The sequence below is a fragment of the Notothenia rossii genome (genome assembly GCF_949606895.1).
Source record: "Notothenia rossii genome assembly, chromosome: 5".
Taxonomy (NCBI): domain Eukaryota; kingdom Metazoa; phylum Chordata; class Actinopteri; order Perciformes; family Nototheniidae; genus Notothenia; species Notothenia rossii.
The window spans coordinates 25048197-25067857 of NC_136903.1; the positions used below are offsets into that span (position 1 = coordinate 25048197).

Below are 19661 nucleotides of genomic sequence, written 5' to 3' on the forward strand. Positions count from 1 at the left end.
CCCAGCGAGTTTACGTCTAATTCAGAGCATTAACGGGAACACTTCACGTCACTCCTCTGCTCTCTGGTATACACATCTCAGTGTCACAAACTGCAAGCACACATACCGGGGTCTGACATCCTCTGTTTACTCTATGGCTGTTGGAGTCCCGAGGGCTTTCCACTCTGATAGTCTCACTGATTCCATCGTCAGCCTTAATCCCCCTCCACCAACTCCATGGAGAGGAAGCAGCCCAGTGTTTCCCCCAATTTTTCTCTATTCATTAATGTCTTGTCCTTTCTGAGTCATCCAGTCTAATTGTGTACTCAAAACTTCATCTGAACCCGTATTTTCTTCATATTTGCTACAAAATATATATATATATATTATAAACAATTAATATACTGTCTCTATGGCAGTGTATTAATACCTTTATATTTCCATTCCCTAATATTTCCTCTCGCTCTCCTTCTCCTCAGTTGCAGGCTCCCAGTGTGAAAGGCTTCGACTTTGCCAAGCTGCACCTTGGCCAGCAGAGTAAGGATGATGTCATGGTGATCCAGGAGGCGGTCCAGCCAGGGCCCGGCCCCGGACCCCTCCCCTTATGCTTTAAAGATGGCTTCAGTCCGTCTGAAAATGGGGAGATCCCCACACCTTTATCCAAAGCCTCCACCAAGGCGTCACGCAGCAGCAGAAGGCGAGATAGGTCAGTGCTGCAGAGCGACTAAAAAACGGTCAAAACTAGTCCAAATAAATGTCCAGAAATAAGGACATTAAATGACTTCAGTTTATGTCTGTGTAGGTTGTGCTGTCATGCGTTACGTGCAAAACAAAAGGGTAAAAAATAGTCTCTAAATAAGCATTACCAGCCTTTTATCGTGTAGTGCTTTCTCTTCTCCTGGTCAAAAACTTGTTTAAAACAAAAAAATGTGTTTTGGTTTTAGTTCTCCCTATAAAGGTATTTATTTAAACATTTAACAGCTTCTTTTTTCACCCCATCACTCTGGTTTTCTACCTTCCTCAGTTGGGACAGTCAGTCAAGCAGACAAAAAGCTTCTGACGGATCCTCAGATCAATTATTAATGCACCAGACATTAAGGGTCCGTCATTCATACATACTCGGGTTTTACGTTTTTGTAACTTTAGTTATAACACTAATTGCATCGCTTAAGAGATGACACCAACTCAGTAGCATATTGTTTAATGCATTTCTTAACTTAAGTTGCTATTAAAGTCCATTACAGTAATCTGTTTTATGGTGAGGATTTAATAACGGTTGTTCCTCTTCTCTTGATAGCCAACCAGGACAAATGTTATAATTATCTCAGTGGAAACACTTTCCAGCATGCAGCACGACAAACTTAAAACCAAATGAGCATTTCCTAGAAGTCTCTTCCGCTTTTTTCTTTCTGAAAAAGCACTATTTACAATTATGCATGGGTATTTCCGCATGTTAGTGTATTCCCAGGCTTGTATTATTCATGTTACTATGTGTGTTTGTAGGATCTCTCCTTCTGACGGGGACTCGGTGGTAAGTGACCACTCCAGCGAGCGTGAATCGACAGAGGAGAACCTGAGAGCGCACGCCACGCCCAGCGACAGAAAGCAGACGCATAAGCTCCCCATCAATGTTTTAAATGGCAAGTAGTAGCCGTGGCAACACTCTCATCACTCCTCCAAACACAGAGAGCACACACGAGAGGGGGAAGGGGACGGAGGAAAGGATTGGGCGGACAAAAAGAGAGCAACTCAAGCTGGCCTGATTTGATTGACATGCGGGGCAGATAGAGGGCAGGGGTCACTCTCTAAAGAGGTGGGGGAAAAAAGACCCAGAGGGGAAAGTGCGGCGACGAGCCAAGCAATGACATCAAAATGAACAGTGGGGGTAAAAACAACACTTGGTGGGAACTCTAGTTGGTGGTCAAAAGAAGTCCAAAAAGAGGAGGCAGAGAGGGATAGGCGGGGGAAACCCAGATGAAGTTACTCCATGTGACAGCTTGTTGATAGACTCAAGCCTGCGATGCCAGTCAGAGACTAGGAGCTGGAGCCGGAGGCAGTCAGGCACACAGACTCCAGCCTGACTCACTCACAGAGGAATGGTCTCTGTTTTGTTATTGATAAATCTCCGCCCGGCGCTGTATATGCTCTGCCACAGTGTTCATAAGGAGGCTGCGCATGAGACACACTCAGTGGTATGTAATGTCTCTTCCTGTCAGTGGATCCGGGTGTTTCTGATCCTCTGAAGCAGCTCTTTCCCTTCCTTTCCCTTCTTTCTGATTAATGAACTTCACAAGACCAGAAGCTTTTATTAGCCGCAGAGATTCATCCTCCTAGATGACTCACTTGCCCCGCCCCTCTTTAGAACGTCTGCTTCTCCTCTTTTTTCTCTTCATTTGTTCAAGTTGAAACAGCTCTCATGGTGGGCAGACCTCAATTCATAAGGCTTTTTTTATGTTTATTGCTACAAACCACTTCTATCTCAGCTGCTTTTATTTGATCTCCTTCTCCTCTACACAACTCTTTTGTTCCCTCTCTGCTGCGGTTTGCAGGCAAGAATAGAATTGGTAAGAGTTTGTCCTCTCTGTCTGCGTCCCTGCAGTCCTCAGGCGCGACCTCCAGCAGCTGTGTCTGTGCTGTCTGTTTGTTTCTGTGCTAGATTCCTGCCTCGCTATCCATCACTGTCTGCTCAGCTGTCCGTCACAGTGTAGAGACCAACTTCACCAACAAGGGGAAAGTCCTTGTTTGGAATGAGGTTTAGCTTTTCTAAATACTAATCAGTCTTCATTTCATTTCAACACCAGAAACATTTACTCCACACTAGAAACAAAGTTTTCATTCCAATTCTTACGCAGTAGTTGTCTGTGTTTAGTCCCCTGGTTTAAGTCCCCATTAGCATTCGGACTGACTGTGTTTCCTAAGATTTGACCTTTACTTTCATGCTTCCTTCCTCAGGTCCTCCTCCTATGAATGGCACAAACGAGCAGCTGTCCTCGGCCGCCATCTTTGAACACGTCGATCGGATGTCTCGCACAGCAGATGCAAGCAGAAGGCTCCCCAACAAAATCCAGCTCATCGCCATGCAGCCCATGGCCCTCCCCCCACTGCGCAGCCCCCCCATCAACGGCAAACTGTCCGACCCAAACCAAATCAACAAAGAGGTTTGCTCTTCTTTTTTGGCATAAACTTATCTTGATGAAAGAATCCAAAAGTATAAACATTAACATTGTTATCGATGGTACTGAAGACACATTAAATACATGTTAAACCAGAGTGAAAAGACCACTAAAAAGTAGGCAACACTGTCTTCTGGTCTTTCTTCTTTATTAGATAGAAAAAATGACATTATTTTGAACCCCAAATTGGCTCCTTGTGAAGTACAGATGAATCAAAGACTTCAATGACTGTCATCGGTTTGATAAAGAAAACCTAATGGGAGCAGATGTCAGCGCTCCAAGTCCTTTAGAATATATCATTCCCTAATTTACTGGTTGAAATGGACATAACATTATTCATCCTCTGATGCTGCTGTAGTTCTTGTGATTCTGTGTAATGTATGTACGCATGAACAATCGTCTAGCTGCTTGTTAAAGTCGTAACTCATCTACTATGAGTCTTAATTGTGCCTATTTTGAGAATGCCGTCTAAAGAGGTAATTGTGTCCTCAGATCCAGGTGGCACTGAGGCAAAAGTCCGAAATTGAGCACCATCGTAACAAGATCCGTCTGCGTGCCAAGAGGAAGGGCCACTATGACTTCCCTACCATGGATGAATCCACGAATGGCCACGGAGATGCTAAGGACCAGGATCGCATCTATCAGAAAGCTCAGACCCAGATCGATAAGATCCTGGACCCTGATGCCCAGACGCCCTCCTTCTTCATGGACTCAAAGAGAAGGTTTGGCTCATGGCACTTATTTAGTTCTATGGTGGAAAAGTTGATCTGTTTTTATTGATTTGTAGGACATCTTACATCCGGCGTGGCTTTCATGAGTGGAATAATACTCATACAATAGATTCATTTATATTTGTCCATTTATCTGTCAGTGGTCGAGGGAGGCGCTCGCCCAAACAGAGGATGAAGGAGCAGCTGATCGGAGGCATGATGGAGGCAGACAAAGACCACCTCATCTCTGAAGACAATGATGCTGTGTACAGGAAGTGTCCTGGAGTCAACAATGTGGCCTACATAGTGAGTAGAACAGGAACACTTGTGTTTTTTAATCAGATAATGAAGATGAAATAAAATATCATGTAAAATAAGTTTGACTAAAATGACGGAAGAGCAAGAAAGGACAATTGACAAAGGACTAGACAAAAAACTAGCTGAAAAAATGTAAAGAAAAAAACATTTAGATGAATAGAATGGACTAAAAGTTGACTAAAAGTAAAAAACTGCGTCAACTTAATCTGGACTAAAACGAAGGATAGAAACGACCTAAATGTGACGTTAGCATTTTCCTCCAAAAAGGTATTACTGAGACGAAATATAAAATAGCTGCCAAAATGGACACTGCATGGAAATCACCGCATGTGTACAATCCCACACCAACCCTAGACCCCTCTAACTGTCCGCAAATGTGTGTGTTGCAGTCGGACCCTGACCAAGGCCCAGGCTCCCCTCACAGCAGCTCCTCCCCCACCGATGACGTGTTCCTCGGCCCTGCTTGCTCTCCACCGGGCCATGCCCCTCCCCCGCCCCCCTACATGCCTCCACAGCCCTCCATCGAGGAGGCGCGGCAGCAGATGCACTCCCTGCTGGACGATGCCTTCGCCCTGGTGTCGCCCACCTCTCAGGGCAGCACGGCAGGCATCACTCTGCCCGGAGTCAACAGCAACCCCCCCCTCTCCAGCCCCCCAGGCAGGGGCCCCAGACCTTGGGGTCCGTCCTACCAAGCTCATGGCCCTTTCCCTGGTGTAAGTTACAGGATATTAACAGGATATTAACCATTCAGTCAACGTGAAATAATACTGAGTTCCTGTAGCACTGAACCAAATGATGTGTTAGCACCAGAGATGTAGCTTCTTTTTGCTAAATCAAGTATTGGTGAACGGTTACTTCGAGAAATAACCTCCCTGTTTAAACTTCTTCTATAAAAATAGTAACAGACTTAATAGACACATCTAAAATCATCTGTATTCACTCTCCTTCCTTTCCCAAGGTTTGTTCAGCTCAGCATGAAGCCTATAGCTTCAACTTTAATCGTGTCCTCTTAGCAAACTAATCAGTTAAGTATTCCTCCATCTGTCACCCCGATGAAGCTGCGACCTTACAACCCCCGTCAGCTTTCTACAACTCCTAAGTCTCTTCAGGAATATACGCTCACTCTGCATAGCCCCTCTCTCTGCAGGCTGCTTTCAAAGAACGTACAGTCATACAAACCGCCTGAAGGCTGCTGGAATAATAATAATAATCCTCAGTGTTTGTATTTGTTTTTATTCTTTAACTGTCGTAATTATTGAAGAGAGCAAATCAGCCCAATACAAAGGCCGGTTTATGCAGCGCTGCGGTTTATTAGCACACTTAGCCTGGAGTCCATAATACTGCACGTGTGCCGCACTCAGTTAATAGTGTTTTATGTTATGGGTGGAGCTGCCAAGAGACAGCATGGATCTGTAGCATATCCCCTGCTTTGGAATCTAAGCTAAGGAGTAGCTTAAAACTGAGCTGAAATGAAAATAGGATGTTCAGTGCCATCAGGCACTAAATTCTGAAGGTAAAAAATGATGAGGTTTTTTTTGAGATGGTAAAGTGTTATATTAGCTTTACATAAAGGTTGAGGCCCATGAAATCACAACAACTAGAGCAGTAAAACGTTTGCAAAACCTTTAATGAAAAAACAGAAGTGGTTGAATGTAATGAGGTATATTTATTAGGTAAATATAGCTCCAACAGCTCCAACAGCTCCAACAGCTCCAACTTCACAAGCTGTTGAGACATTAATGCACCAACAGTCACGGTCTCGTAATTTAATAAATATCATTATGTGCAACAAGTTGTTTTACTCTGAGTACTTTAGGTATATTTTGAAGCCAATACTTTTGTACTTTTCAATTTGATATTGCTACTTTTACTCAAGCTTAAAATCTTAGTACTTCTTCCACCACAGAAAAACAGAAGTGTAGTATTTCATAGTTATGATGTTTAATAGTTATAAAACAAAACACTTCCCTATTCAGCCACACCTTACAAATCACTATGGTGGAAGTGCCTCATTTGCGTTCTTAGAATTCCTTCTTTAATGCATTTCACAGCTTTCAACGTACTGTACATGAATCACTGCTCTGCCTCTGATGGTCCAACACCGTGTTCATCCCCAGGTGACACGTATAGTGAGAGACTTCACTTTACAGTGATCAGTGGAGCCGTAAAAAGCCTTTTGCAGGTTGACTGCTTTAAGATGCTATAAAGGGTCAGCTGAGAAGAAAAGAAGGATATCCAACAAGAGCATGCTTAGTAAAAACAACAATGTTTTCTACATTGTAAGAAAATAACTTTCACTGCGTTGCAGAAAACAAGCTCTCTTTGCTTTTATTGCAATATTTTGATCAGCTACAGGATGCAGCCTTCGATGTACATCCTTTTTGAATATTTTATGAGTTGATTGTATTTGAGAGCCACAAAGACCTTTTTCAGTTTTTACCATTATTATTGTGACTGTCTCCTAAGCACTGTGCTTCTTCCCTTGTTTCCCCAGAGGTTCACTGATCTGTCCCCTCCTCCAATCCAAGGCCTGATATCCAGGTTAGTAGAGTGGAGCATGGAAATGAAGTATTCATGTATACATTAATAAATAAAATGCTTATGTGATGTTAAGTTCCTCCTTCACCAGAGGGATTCCTTATTGATCAGAACAGACTGACTTTAAGCACTTCAGCCGGGGCAATGTTTTCCTCCCACTAAGTTGGGCCTCATGAATAGTGAAAGAGGAGTCATCTCTACTTTATAGGATTAATGGATCAGGTACAAGCAGTGGTCCCTGAACTACTCCGAGACCCCATGTGGTCAAACTAATTATCACCTCCGGAAATGTGAGCACAGTGGAGCTGAAATGTCATCAGCTGTCAGCCGCTCATGGTGGTAGATTGTGAAAAAGTTAAGACTCGTATCAGAGTCGAAATTATGTGTATTGCCAGCTAGGACTTTACATGTACATACAGGGATTTTGCTTTGTGTATAACCACATCAAAACTGAAAGAGAAAATAAAGTCAAAAGCAAATATAGAAATGTTATAAAACTATTTTGAAACCAGAAGAATGTGTACAAGAAATGTGAATATACAAACAAGTCAAATAAGTATATAAAACACCTGAATCTCCCTACAGGGATCAATAAAGGTTGATCTTATCTTATATGACATAATACTGTAACATATTTACTTTTTAAGTGGAAGACCTTTTCAGATTTAAAGTTGTCTAGGGAGATGCATGAGCTAAGTGCAATGTTAAGTGATATTTTGTAATAGATGCGCTCAAAAACGTCTGTAAAATCCTGATGAGTTTCGAGGCTGTTGTTTGCATCAAATAGATCCGTCCTCGCTCTTTGGGACACATGTATTGTGCAATATCATCAAGTGTTAGTATGCTTCCAAATAAGTGTTCCTTCCTCTGGACAGGCTTTATTCATTTGGCAGTATGTGCTGACATTTGAGTATTGTTTTTGATTTGTTATCAAATAAATAAATGTCTCTGAGTAGCCTGAGTCGGACATGACGTGGCTGGTTCCATGTTGTTGAACAAAACACCCTTTAGTGCTGGAAAATGTTCTTATATCTCCCTTCTGGAATGAGAAGCACTGACATGACCGTACAACGTGAAGCCTGTTTACCAGCGGTGAAAGTGCTGTCAGATTCAAAATGATTGATGTCAATCCCCAAGGAAACATTGAGCTTTATCGAGCAGTTTAAAACATTTGCTGCAATTATTCATTATCTATAATGTGTTACATTATTTTGAAGAATCTCAACAATTAAGAAAAGGTAAACACACATTTTAAAGTCTTTTTTAACCTCTGACAAGAATCTGTAAAAGTGGAGTTTCTGTACCTTTATACATACGTATTGCCTCTACTTGTGTTGAGTTAGACACAGGCTTTCCTTATCATGAAATATGAAATATGAAATTGAAGCTGAGTAGAATTCCAATAAATCTGTCACAACACGTTTCATTAAATCACAACAATATGTCCCTTGTTTTTCAGGCAGGGTCTTGGCTCCAGCTACCTGCCACCAGGAGACACAGCAGGGCAGTGTGAGCCGCCCCCCCCCGACAGCCTGTACTCCAGCAGGGGCCTCTACGCCGCCGAGCTGCCCTCATCTGCCAGACCCCGACCAGTGGGGGGGGGGTCCACAGGTACAGGTGGAAACTGCACATACTCACAAACTGCTCAGGTTCATGCCTTCTCATTCGATTGGATTCAGATGTAAAGAAAGCACCCATGGTGTACATCTGTCTAAACCTCAAAGACTTTAGGAACCAATGCTTAAAGGTTGAGAAATGTATAGATTGTTTTATTTCATCACTTCTAGATGTGGGCCACAGAGCTGTTCCCTAATACAAACGCATACTTCCATCCCATAAACCTGTCAAAACGCCTTGTCTCTGTCTTAAATTATTAAAGGAGCCGGCGTGATGCTGCTGCCATCATGTGACTTGCGCTCAGAGAAATGGATTCTGGCATTGAGCAGAGACACAGAGTGCTTTCAAACTGTAGTGATTGCATCAAAGTATATTAAAGGGGCTGCTGAGAATTGAGTGTTTGGTTGTGTTGCTCTGACATTGTGTGTGTGTGTGTGTGTGTGTGTGTGTGTGTGTGTGTGTGTGTGTGTGTGTGTGTGTGTGTGTGTGTGTGTGTGTGTGTGTGTGTGTGTGTGTGTGTGTGTGTGTGTGTGTGTGTGTGTGTGTGTGTGTGTGTGTGTGTGTGTGTGTGTGTGTGTGTGTGTGTGTGTGTGTGTGTGTGTGTGTGTGTGTGTGTGTGTGTGTGTGTGTGTGTGGTTGTGTTTGTGTGTGTGTAGGCGCCCAGCTCCATCATCTCACACAGGTGGGATTGTCCAGTCGGATGAATGGTTACCCAGCGGGGGTCAGGCCCGCTCCAGGGCAGAACGGAGGCCTCGGCTGGAACCATTACCATGGCGACAATTACTCCAGGGCAGAGCCTGAGAAAGATTCAGTGAGTACATCACAAATGTGTTTCTGTTAATGCCGAGGTGTTGTCTTCTATCCATATCATACTGAAATAAAATGTTAATTTAATGTCAACAACTCCCAGAAAAAGATGAAAAATCAACAGTGAACTGTTTCTAAGAACTGTTGTTGTCTGTGTACTCAACGTCTGTGTATAGCGTATTCCTCTGTGCTGTAAAACCTCCATGTTTGTTCAGAAATATGACAAACACGGCAAGTCTCACTGTTGCACTGCGGCCATTTGTTTTAACATGAAAATAGGTACTGTAGTCTATTTTAAGTCAATCCCACATACATTGCCCTATTGATGTCAATTCTAGACTACAGCACCAAATGTGTATCACGCCACTAAAGAAAGTAGTCCTGAACAAGTGCTCTATCAGTTTTAAGTAGCGTTTGTTAAAAACTGTAAAACCCATACATTTTAAGAAATAATGAAGCTTCTATGAACATTTTGATTTGAGTGTTTAACCCCATTAAATAAATAAGGGGAAGAAAATTTGAAGTGTCTGTTTTTTAAAGTCTATTCTTCTAGTTCTCTCTTCTCTCACACTCTAGTTCTGTCTCTTGATATTTTCTTCTTCAATTTCCCCTCTTTCTCTTCTCTTCATCCTTCCTTCCTCACCTTCAGTTCCTGGACTGTCCTGACTACACGTCCTGCTCTATCTTCCAGACGCCAAGAGGTGTCATCAGGGAGCCCTCGGCGCCCCCTGCCCACCTGGACATCTCGGGGACGGGCTACCTATCAGCGCCCCTGGATACGTCTCCTCCTAACCACTCCTCCGCCTCCCTGATCAAGGCCATCAGGGAGGAGCTGCTGCGCCTCTCCCAGAAGCAGGCCGCCGCGCCCAGCTACCAGAGCTGAGGCTCCCGTCTGCAGCTCCACCAGTCACGCCACTGACCCCTGACCCCCCCCCCCCGCCCCCGCCTGCTCCGCCTCACCTGACAATACTTCCCATGGAAGTTCCCGAGGGTGTACAGCAGAGAGATAGTCCTGCTAAACTGAAGTAGGGATTTCTCACTGAAGAACTGAATGACAGGATTATTGACACGGCTCCTAAAGAAATAGGACTACACAATCAGATAAACAGCAGTATGTCAAATCAGAGACAGTGTTATGAAGTGAACAATATGCTGGAACTTTCAAATGAGATGGCGTGTGTGTCCTGCTCCTGATCATGTCGAGTCCTGGCCTCTGTGGATCCACATCCTGGACTTTGTTCAGATGTTGCCTAATTCCTTCTGACTCAGTATTCTGTCACAGTTTCGTTCTCATGCTGCCTTCACCATACAGGATAACCCTTAAGACAGTGGTTCCCAAACCTTTTTTCTATCATTGAGTATTCTGACGACCCCTGACTAAGTGACTATAGTATTTTGGACATTTCAAGTTATATTAATCGCGCATAATAATTACAGTATGGAACAATTGTACAATTAGTTAAAAGTGAAAGCAACATCAGCAGGAAGTGAGTGTTGAACAAGTGTGAATAGTGCCTCCGAGATGAGCTTTCCTGCTGGTTTTAGGAACGTTTAATACAATTCTCTGTATTATGTATTTCTTGGAATCATGCATACTTGGTTAGCTTCCTTTTTTTGGACAAATTCAGTATTTTCTTAGTCCCTGGTTGTTTGAACTGCCTAGTTTATTCATTAATTATGCTGTTTAGCAGAGGAAGAGGAAAGGCACATCTAACAATAACAATTTGATTTATTTTTGGCACAGAAATTAATGAAAAGCAGAGATACAGGCCAACTGTAGTTGAATTTAAAGTTGCTTTGTTAAGCTTTGGCGACCCCTAGTGGGGGACCCATGCACAAAGACACAGTGTCATTTGAAGGATTTCTTTCTTTTCTAACCTACCATACAGGTATTTTGTTGTTTACCAAATCCAGGTCCTTAACCTCTTTATCACCATCGTGTACTACTTCCTGATTTCTGCCACAATGAGCCATTCTATGCCTTGACACTGTGATGTAGTTCAACAACTGTATGATCTACAGTAGGGTCAGAGATCACAGCCAGTTCAGGCAGGGCGCTTATAGAGACGAATGACACTCAGTAACACTATGTCGTTTTTACATACTTACTACAGTAGCACGATAGCAGTAGAGTTAGTCTGAGGTGAACTTTTTGGACTTACAGTACATAACTAGTTTGTTGTGAACAGCTTTCAATCATGTTCCTTGCTTTTATTTATACTTAACAGCTACACAAACATGGAAAGAAATGGCGTTGAATTTGGAGCTACAGGCACACGTGTAACACATCATGAATATAGACTTTCAGTATGTATCGACTGTTAGGGTGTAATGATGTATTTGGTCGTCGTTGGATGCACTGTAAGCAGACTACTGGGTACAGCTCAGGTTGTTCAAATTGAGATTTGCTTGCAGACTAATCAGCGACGGGACACTTTGAAGAGTCACATTGAAGAACTTTTAATGAGGGACTTTCACAGAGACTTGTGGTGTGTTTTTACATGAACCTGTATTTACTATTTACTGAACCACATCTCTGGTTCATGCAGTATTTAACGTTTGCCTTTTTGTTAGCACAGGAAGCAGACGAGTGTACTGTATTTTGTTTTCATGTATGGTTTACTCCAACCAGTCCTGTTTGTGTGCTTTTCACATTTCTTTGGATTCTTTGATCTTGCCTCATGCCATTTTGTTCACCTCAATGTCTCTTAGTCATCGTACTGGTTGGAAATAATTACATTTTTTTTTTTTACAAAACCCTCCCCTGACATGTTGTGATGTTTTGGGGCTTGAAGTGATATTTTATTTAAATAAAATGATGGAAATGATGGATTTTAAAAGCAGGGCTTTAGATTTATTTTTTCAAAGTGTGTACCATATTTTGTGCTCGATTACAATTCTTCTGGCATGACTTGAAATACTCTACAGTTTTCTACTTTCCACCCTTTTTTGTTTGAAATGTGATGTGCCTTTTGGACTCATCTTAACAGAATAAGTACATCATTTATTTCCCTAGATACTTTCCAAGGTCTTGTGATTACCAGCCTTGATTACATTTGATTTTAAATACATTAAGATAACATTTCATCCAGTTAATGCTGCATTTTCCGTGCATGGAGTTTCCTCTGATATGCAGGGAGATGGACAGTTTTTCATTTCACCCCTTCTGTTTGACGTCACCAACCTCACACTGTATGCCTCAACCTGCTGGTTCTGTACTGTAACAACAGCTCCTCCACTTGTTCACCTTCAGTTCTTTTTTTATAACTATTATTTTTGTTGGTGTTGTTGTTTTTTCATCTATTTCTACATTGTGTATATTGTGAGTGGTATCTGTTGGCTGGCCCAACTTCACGTCTGATTGATGTTGCATGCTTGTTATTGTATTTCTTTGGTTTGTTTTGCCGCATGCTGTTCCAAAATGTCTTGAAATACAAAAGAAACTTGTCACCTGACATGTCCTCTGATTTTAAGTTCATTACTACAAGTCGATTTTATGTTGATTTATATTTGTTATTAATTTGTTCTCACATATCACCATTACATTAGTTGACCTACCAGTGGCAACAGCATATTGTAATTCATTGATTAGTATATTGATTTGAAGCCTAATATGCACACGTCATATTTCAGGTCAGCCATCAATCTGTACAAAAGCACTATTGCAGGTGTTGTACTTACCACAAACAACCAGAAGGTGTCACTACAACACAAGAAAATCCACTTTATTCACAACAAAGACGGCTCCTTTGGCTGCGGATGATGTCACCATCTCCTGAGCATCTCTCTGTAAGTCTCTGAAAAAGCATTATTATATGTACTGTTTCTCACTATTACAGGAACTGTGATAATCTCTCAGAATAATGAAGGGTAATGTGTTCCTTTTTATTTATTTTAAATAGGGTTTGGCGGGTGAATGATTCCATGTTGATTAGTAATGCTTATGTTATACATTGGGTATGATATGATGTGTTTCTTATGATAATTAATCAGAAAATGCAAAAATAGGAACAGTTAGATGGCAATAACACGCATTATAAATGTAAATAAATAAGCACGTTAAGTAAAATGTGCTCTGTTAACGAACACAAGGCAGCATTTTCCCCAAACTAAGATACTTTGTTGTCAATCAATGTGATTAGAAGTCCTGTATTGAGTTTATGCTTCCGCTGAAGGAATACTTCCTGTTTCTCTATATTGAGTTCTATCTCATCCCATCAGACGTCTCCCCTCTAATCCCATCACAGGATCCAAAGCCACTGAATGTAGCAGCTAAACGGTCAGCAAAGCTCCTCCGCTCACTCTGCAGGGGGGGGGGGGGGGGGCTGCTTTGCACTCAGTAATGACAGCACACTGCTTTTCACTTCCTGATTGTGTTTATATTGCCTTTAAATCAGAGAGCTTAATCTGGTGTGTGTTTAAACGACGAGAACTGTCAGTGCTAAGCTATTTAACTCTGGTTTCTTCTATGAGAATGCTGCGTGTGGGCCCAAAAGCTAAAGATGCTCTTTAACATCGTTTTTACATGTTATCATCTATATGGTAAATCAGTGTAATTCCATAGCATCTTTGATACCAGGCTTTATCATCCCCTATAGAAATTCTGCTCATTTAAACTACATTTAATTGATTTATTACACTCTGCATACCATAAATGTTTCTTAAATGTGACGTGCCGTGTTGTGTCTGTCCAGATGCACTCCTGCTGTTAGCTCAGTGTCTTTTTCTCCTTCTGTCTTTATCGTGTCTCCTGCAGGGCTTAAGAGTGTGCCATCCTGCCTGTCTGCCTGCCCCTGGCCCTCCTTGTGGGGTCTAACATCCACACACACACACACACACACACACACACACACACACACACACACACACACACACACACACACACACACACACACACACACACACACACACACACACACACACACACACACACACACACACACACACACACACACACACACAGTAATCCTGCCTGTGTGTTGTCCCGGCCCAGCGTAGCACAACAAGAGCACACCCAGGAGTTAATCTGGATCATGAAGGTAATTACTGTCCTGGTGTCCAGCCTCAGAAGGGTGCAGGGGGTGGAGAGGGGGGGGGGGGGGGGGCACCTGTCCAGTGAGGGAGGAGTCAAGAAGGCTCTAACCACTGACCTTGAAGAAAACTCTGAGGGAGGGAGGGAGGGAGGAGAGAAACAGAGTGGGAGGCAAAGCAGGTCCAGGCTTTAGCATACTGACAGAGTTCCAGCACTGCAGATCTCTCTCCCTCTCTCTTTCTCTCTCTCTCTCTCTCTCTCTCTCTCTCTCTCTCTCTCTCTCTCTCTCTCTCTCTCTCTCTCTCTCTGTCTTCAGCCACTCTTGTTTTTTAGTCTGCCGCTGAAAGACAGGAAGACAAGGGAGAGCAGGGGGGAGGACAAGTGTGAAACAAAATCTTTTGACTGATGAGAAAGGAGGATATCTGCCTGATCCCTGTACAGAATTCAGAAGTGAGTATCTGCAAGTGTGTGTGTGTGTGTGTGTGTGTGTGTGTGTGTGTGTGTGTGTGTGTGTGTGTGTGTGTGTGTGTGTGTGTGTGTGTGTGTGTGTGTGTGTGTGTGTGTGTGTGTGTGTGTGTGTGTGTGTGTGTGTGTGTGTGTGTGTGTGTGTGTGTGTGTGTGTGTGTGTGTGTGTGTGTGTGTGTGTGTGTACACTTGGCAACCACAGCACATGTTGTACCTTGAGCCTGTCAGAAAAATACATTCCTGTGGGTTGATGACGAATGAATGAGAAAGTATTCCAGCGACATGCGGTGGCGTTACAGCTGTAACACTTTGGTGTCAGTGGCAGGATGTGGTCCTCCTTGTTTACCAGCATGGCTTTTTTATTATGCAACGCTATGCATGCCGCACCGTTGCACAGCCCCAGAGTCGCTGCTTGGGAATCGATGTGAGCAGGATTGGTTGGCTCACAGAAACACTGCAGCAGCTGAGCATCATCTGCTGCATCCAGCTATGGGCCAACTGGCACCGCGCTGTCACCGAGGGAGGTCACTTCTCCCTCCCAGAGGCTCAGCTGTGTGGACATTATAACAGGGGTTTGCAGTTTAAACAGCACTTTACTCATCTAATTTCTGCTGTTCTATCATATTTTCCTTTTTCCCCCAATCACTTGTCCACTGGTGATGACGTCACTGCATCTCCTTTTACCGTCTAAACAGACCCCCCCCGCCCACTCCCTCTCCTCTCTCCCATTACCATCTCCTTTGCTTCTCTCAGTGCAGTACACTGTAATTGGGTCATTTACTCATTTCTCCTTCTGACGTTGGCGTCAAGGAACATAGCGAGAAGGGGGGATACAGGGGTGTGATAAATTGATTTCCGAGCAGTAACAAAAGGTTGTGAGGTACATTTTGCCCACATGCCAGGAGCAAACACTTCTGACGTAACAGAGAGGAGGAGTGGACCCCCAGCGTCCTCTGTTTTCATAACAGATGAGCAGAGGAGGCAAGAGTGAAGGTTAAAGAAGGCTAAAGAAAGAATATGATGGGATGTTTTGTTGCCAGTGGCTGGTGCTGCCCTACTTTCTGCTGCATGACACAGAACTATGTTTTCCCTAAGGTGAGCTGAACCAAAAAAGTAAGGACATTTATCATGGAAGGAGTATTTATAGATGTTTCCCAAATCAAGTCATTTTAAAATTAAGGTCATTTAGAAGTAATGGGATTTTTCCAAAGTAATTTTGGCGATTATATAATTGTAGTAAATGTAAGGTACATTTTCAAAAAATATGACATTTTTCAAAAGTGAGACCTTTTTTTAAGTTTTGAAAAGATTATTCAAAAGAAAATCAAGGTAGGTCGCTTACACAAACTCTCTCTCCTGTCGCCAGCGGTGATCTCTCTCCTCATGGTCACAGTTTGTCTCCCCCCCCCCCCCCCCAGGCTCTACTGTAACAGGGGACACAGAGACATATTGTTCTGCGCTGTGTGGAGGAGGCAGCTCTCATGTGATGGGGAGGTGAATAGCTGTCATTCATAAGAGGCTGTCCGTTTGCTCGGCAGCTGACCGCAGCTCTGACACTTCAGACACTGATCCTGCAGTCAGCTGCTGTCGGCCCCCTGCCCCAGCACCCCTGCGGCCCCCCCTGCCCCAGCACCCCCCCGGTCACAGGGTCGGGCATCAGACATGTTTTATGTGCTGCGAAAAGAGGTGTGGTGGAGTGGGGTTAAATCTAATAGAATGTATAACACATCTAAGTAGAAATGATAACCAATGTGGTTTTTCATGTTGTTTAGCCTTTGGTCCTTTATCAAACTTTTCTTGAAATGTTTTTGGTATCTGATATGGACAGAAACCAGAGATATATGAGGAAGCTTCATTATCTTTGCCTAGTGTGAGCCTGTGGGGAAATAATGTGTTTTGTAGTGTGCGTGTTTACTTCCACATTCTACTGGAATCGTCAGCCTATTCTTTTTTTTAACTTTTCTTATAACTGCTCAAGGACCTCTCGTGGTTGCAGTGATTCCAAACTTCTTTTCCTGTCCATTTACTGCTTACTCTTTACTCCATTTAAACAGCCAGTAGAGGCCACATGTTATTTAAAACCTGCTTTAGTGAGGCTTTCCTGGCAATATGCATTTCCAGGAATTAACAAGGCTAAAAACAAGCGTTAGCCTGTTGGAGGCCACATGTTGGCTTTTGTTGTAGCTCAACAACTGACATACAATAGAAAAGTTAGGTCTCATTAGATTCATTCCATACCCAAGATGGTATGATCCACTATACGTGGACAGTTTTCCTTTAGTAGAATTTACCAATAGAAAATATGTAGAAAATGGTAATGAGGTGTACAAACGGCTCCATTTAAAGGGGACCTATCATGCAAAATGCACTTTTGTACATCTTTTATACATGCATATGTGTCCCCGGTGTTCCAGGGAACTCACCAAGTGTCAGAAAACACAACCCTCTCTATTTTCCTCCATACCCAAATCTCTTAAAAAGGGGCTGCAACGGATCTGATACAGACTGATCCAGATTTGAACACTTCTGTGACGTCACAGAAGTGGCGCTACGGCTATTGGGCCAACTCCACCAATCAGGAGGAGACAGCCACGGACATTGCCGTTCGAAAGCGCTGGAGACGCTGTAGTACATATGCCGGGCATGTAGATGGTGCTGTTCTCACAGAATCAGCCCATGCAAAGACAGTGTTAAATTGAGTGAAATTAGGAATGGCTAACATGCATGATCTGTTTGGTATTTTGAAAAATAAAAAGTAAAAATATGCCTTATATAGGTATTGTCCTACACTATATTATTCAAATATAGCATGATAGGTCCACTTTAAGCAAAAGACTACCCTGTATGTAGCTCAGTGGCAGACGTATTTTGTTAAACTTTATAGAGCTGCCCGGTATGCCCCTGCTGATCCTCTGACAGCGCTAATCCCTGTTGGCAGACACTGGATCTCTCTGCTGTCCTCACACCGAGCCTCTGAAGGTTTCAGAGCAGTCAGCAGCAGCAAGCAGCAGACTGCAGCAACCAGCCATGTGCTGCTGAGAGAGCGTGCATGTGAGAGCACACTTCTGCAGGATGAACTGAAACAATTTCCCAAGTGCATTTTAACTGCTGTTTCCTGCTTTTCCTTGCTTTTGAAGCGACAGCAGTGCAGATCAAGTTTGTCAAACCATTAACGGGGAGTGAATGAGGAGTGCATGGAAAGGCATCACGGTCACACAATGTGACCTTGTACCTCCTTCATATTTTCAAGAGCTGCAGATTTGGTGTTTTTTAGTTTTTGTGAGCAGTCCGCTCCATAATCAGCAGATAATCCTGTTAAGCTATTATTTCTCTAATGGCTTTGTTTTGGTCAGCAGATGGACCCTGCAGGGGTGAATTGTGTCTGGTCTGATTGTTTAACTGTGGGTCAGTGGTCATCACACAACTAACCTGCACAATATTGTTACCTCAGCCAAGGAAGTTGTGATTTGATGCGATTTGTTTGGTAGCAGGATTAAGGAGTACATACTGGCCCTGTTTTCATGAATATTGGTGGAAGGGCCACAGAAGAATCCATTACATTTTGGAGGGTCTTACATCTCATTGCAGGATAGGGAATTTGATTTTGGTGGAAGTCTGCGCTCTCCAAGTGCTTCTTATGCAGATCTCTTTAATTCAGTACTTGTGGAAGCAGCTCTTTTTGTATTGCAGCCACCACTGGAGCACAAAGTATCATTACTGTGATGCCTGTAAGCCCCAATGTGGACAGGCTGTGACTAAACATTGCTCTATGAATAAACTCAGAACTTGTGTCTGTATCTATCGACATCTATGGAACAACCACAGGATCCAAACCCTTTGTGTACCACTTGGAGTCCACTCCAAACCAAAGTTAAAAACATCTCCTTGACATCGTTATTTTTCATTTGATCTAGGAACCCGCTACCAGTCATAAACAACTGCTCCAGCCACAACTGGAATACAACTTTGAGCATTTGATCCTCATCAAAAGCAGATTTTCTTGGATTGGTTTTAAAAAAGGTTATCCAGCCTTTTAACTAACCTTGTCAGCAGACATCAGCAAAAATGCAGCTAGAAGTGGTTTAACATATAATGAAGAACTATTTGTTACATTGAAACGGAGAAACTGAGCTTTTCTGTGCCATATTCAACGTTTCTTCTGCTCATTTGTCATTTTTCTTTTCTTGATTCTCCTCTGGTTTTCCCCTGCTTTTTCGTGTGTAAACATCACTGTGTGGGGTTGATTTTGCAAGTACATTTTTTAAGAAAATGGTCAGCAGCCCAAACTGTAGTCAGGAAGACCATCTATGAAGTTAATGAATTTAGGAACCACAAAAACGTATCAATTCCATAAACAGCTCTCTTCAGGCTTCAGTTTATTTTGAGTTATAAAGAGTCTAAAATAACTCTAAATTCTGAACAGATTATTCAGAAATAAACACATTAGTCTCATACACCAATTTGATGTATTTGCGTGTAGTTAACAACAGGTTTCCTCACTGTGACAGTTGAAATGTGCATGAGCTCATCACCATGGGGACAGTCAGTCATTGTTGTTTTCACGCCCTCCCCCACTAGGTCAGTCGTTTATTTGACTCTACATTGAGTTAGGTGTTGCACTTTAGTGCTTAAGAATGGATGAATGTTGTTAGTTTTCAGGGAATTGACACTTGTAACACGTGAAATGAGACCAAGACCTTTACATGAAAAGAAGGGGAACTGTATATACTGGAGACATTTAAGAGAAGAGATTTTTTGTTTTATAGGAATTGACAGTTTTTTAGTTCTCAAAAAGAACAGCTTGCCATTAAAATAAAAATGGTGGCTGGATATTTGATTATGAGCTGTAGTGAGTGGACTACACAGGAAACATATGGGCACCATATGGGATACGCGTCTGACTTCTGCATCAGATTTCTTTTTAAATTCATGTGCGACTCCCACAGTTGCATTGTTGCTAGGACAAAACATTTCTGATCAATGACACAGCAACCAGAAACAATTAACCATGACTATTCAATG

The 19661-nt window shown here is 42.7% G+C and overlaps 2 protein-coding genes across 2 annotated transcripts in view; both read left to right on the forward strand.

Annotated features, from left to right (window-relative positions):
- The window catches only part of LOC307038768 (UPF0606 protein KIAA1549), a 38537-nt gene extending 25940 nt beyond the window's left edge, over positions 1-12597 (forward strand). Inside the window, exons 10-19 of the mRNA XM_079680447.1 lie at positions 399-685; positions 1483-1619; positions 2932-3137; positions 3645-3874; positions 4024-4168; positions 4570-4893; positions 6675-6721; positions 8178-8329; positions 8992-9146; positions 9792-12597. Coding sequence (XP_079536573.1) covers positions 399-685; positions 1483-1619; positions 2932-3137; positions 3645-3874; positions 4024-4168; positions 4570-4893; positions 6675-6721; positions 8178-8329; positions 8992-9146; positions 9792-10025 — 1917 coding nt within the window. The 3' untranslated portion in view covers positions 10026-12597. The remainder of the gene's footprint in view (positions 1-398; positions 686-1482; positions 1620-2931; positions 3138-3644; positions 3875-4023; positions 4169-4569; positions 4894-6674; positions 6722-8177; positions 8330-8991; positions 9147-9791) is intronic.
- A 1861-nt stretch (positions 12598-14458) lies between these two features.
- The window catches only part of mical3a (microtubule associated monooxygenase, calponin and LIM domain containing 3a), a 102828-nt gene continuing 97625 nt past the window's right edge, over positions 14459-19661 (forward strand). The window contains exon 1 of the mRNA XM_079681759.1: positions 14459-14624. The gene's annotated coding sequence lies outside the window, so the exon portion shown is untranslated. The remainder of the gene's footprint in view (positions 14625-19661) is intronic.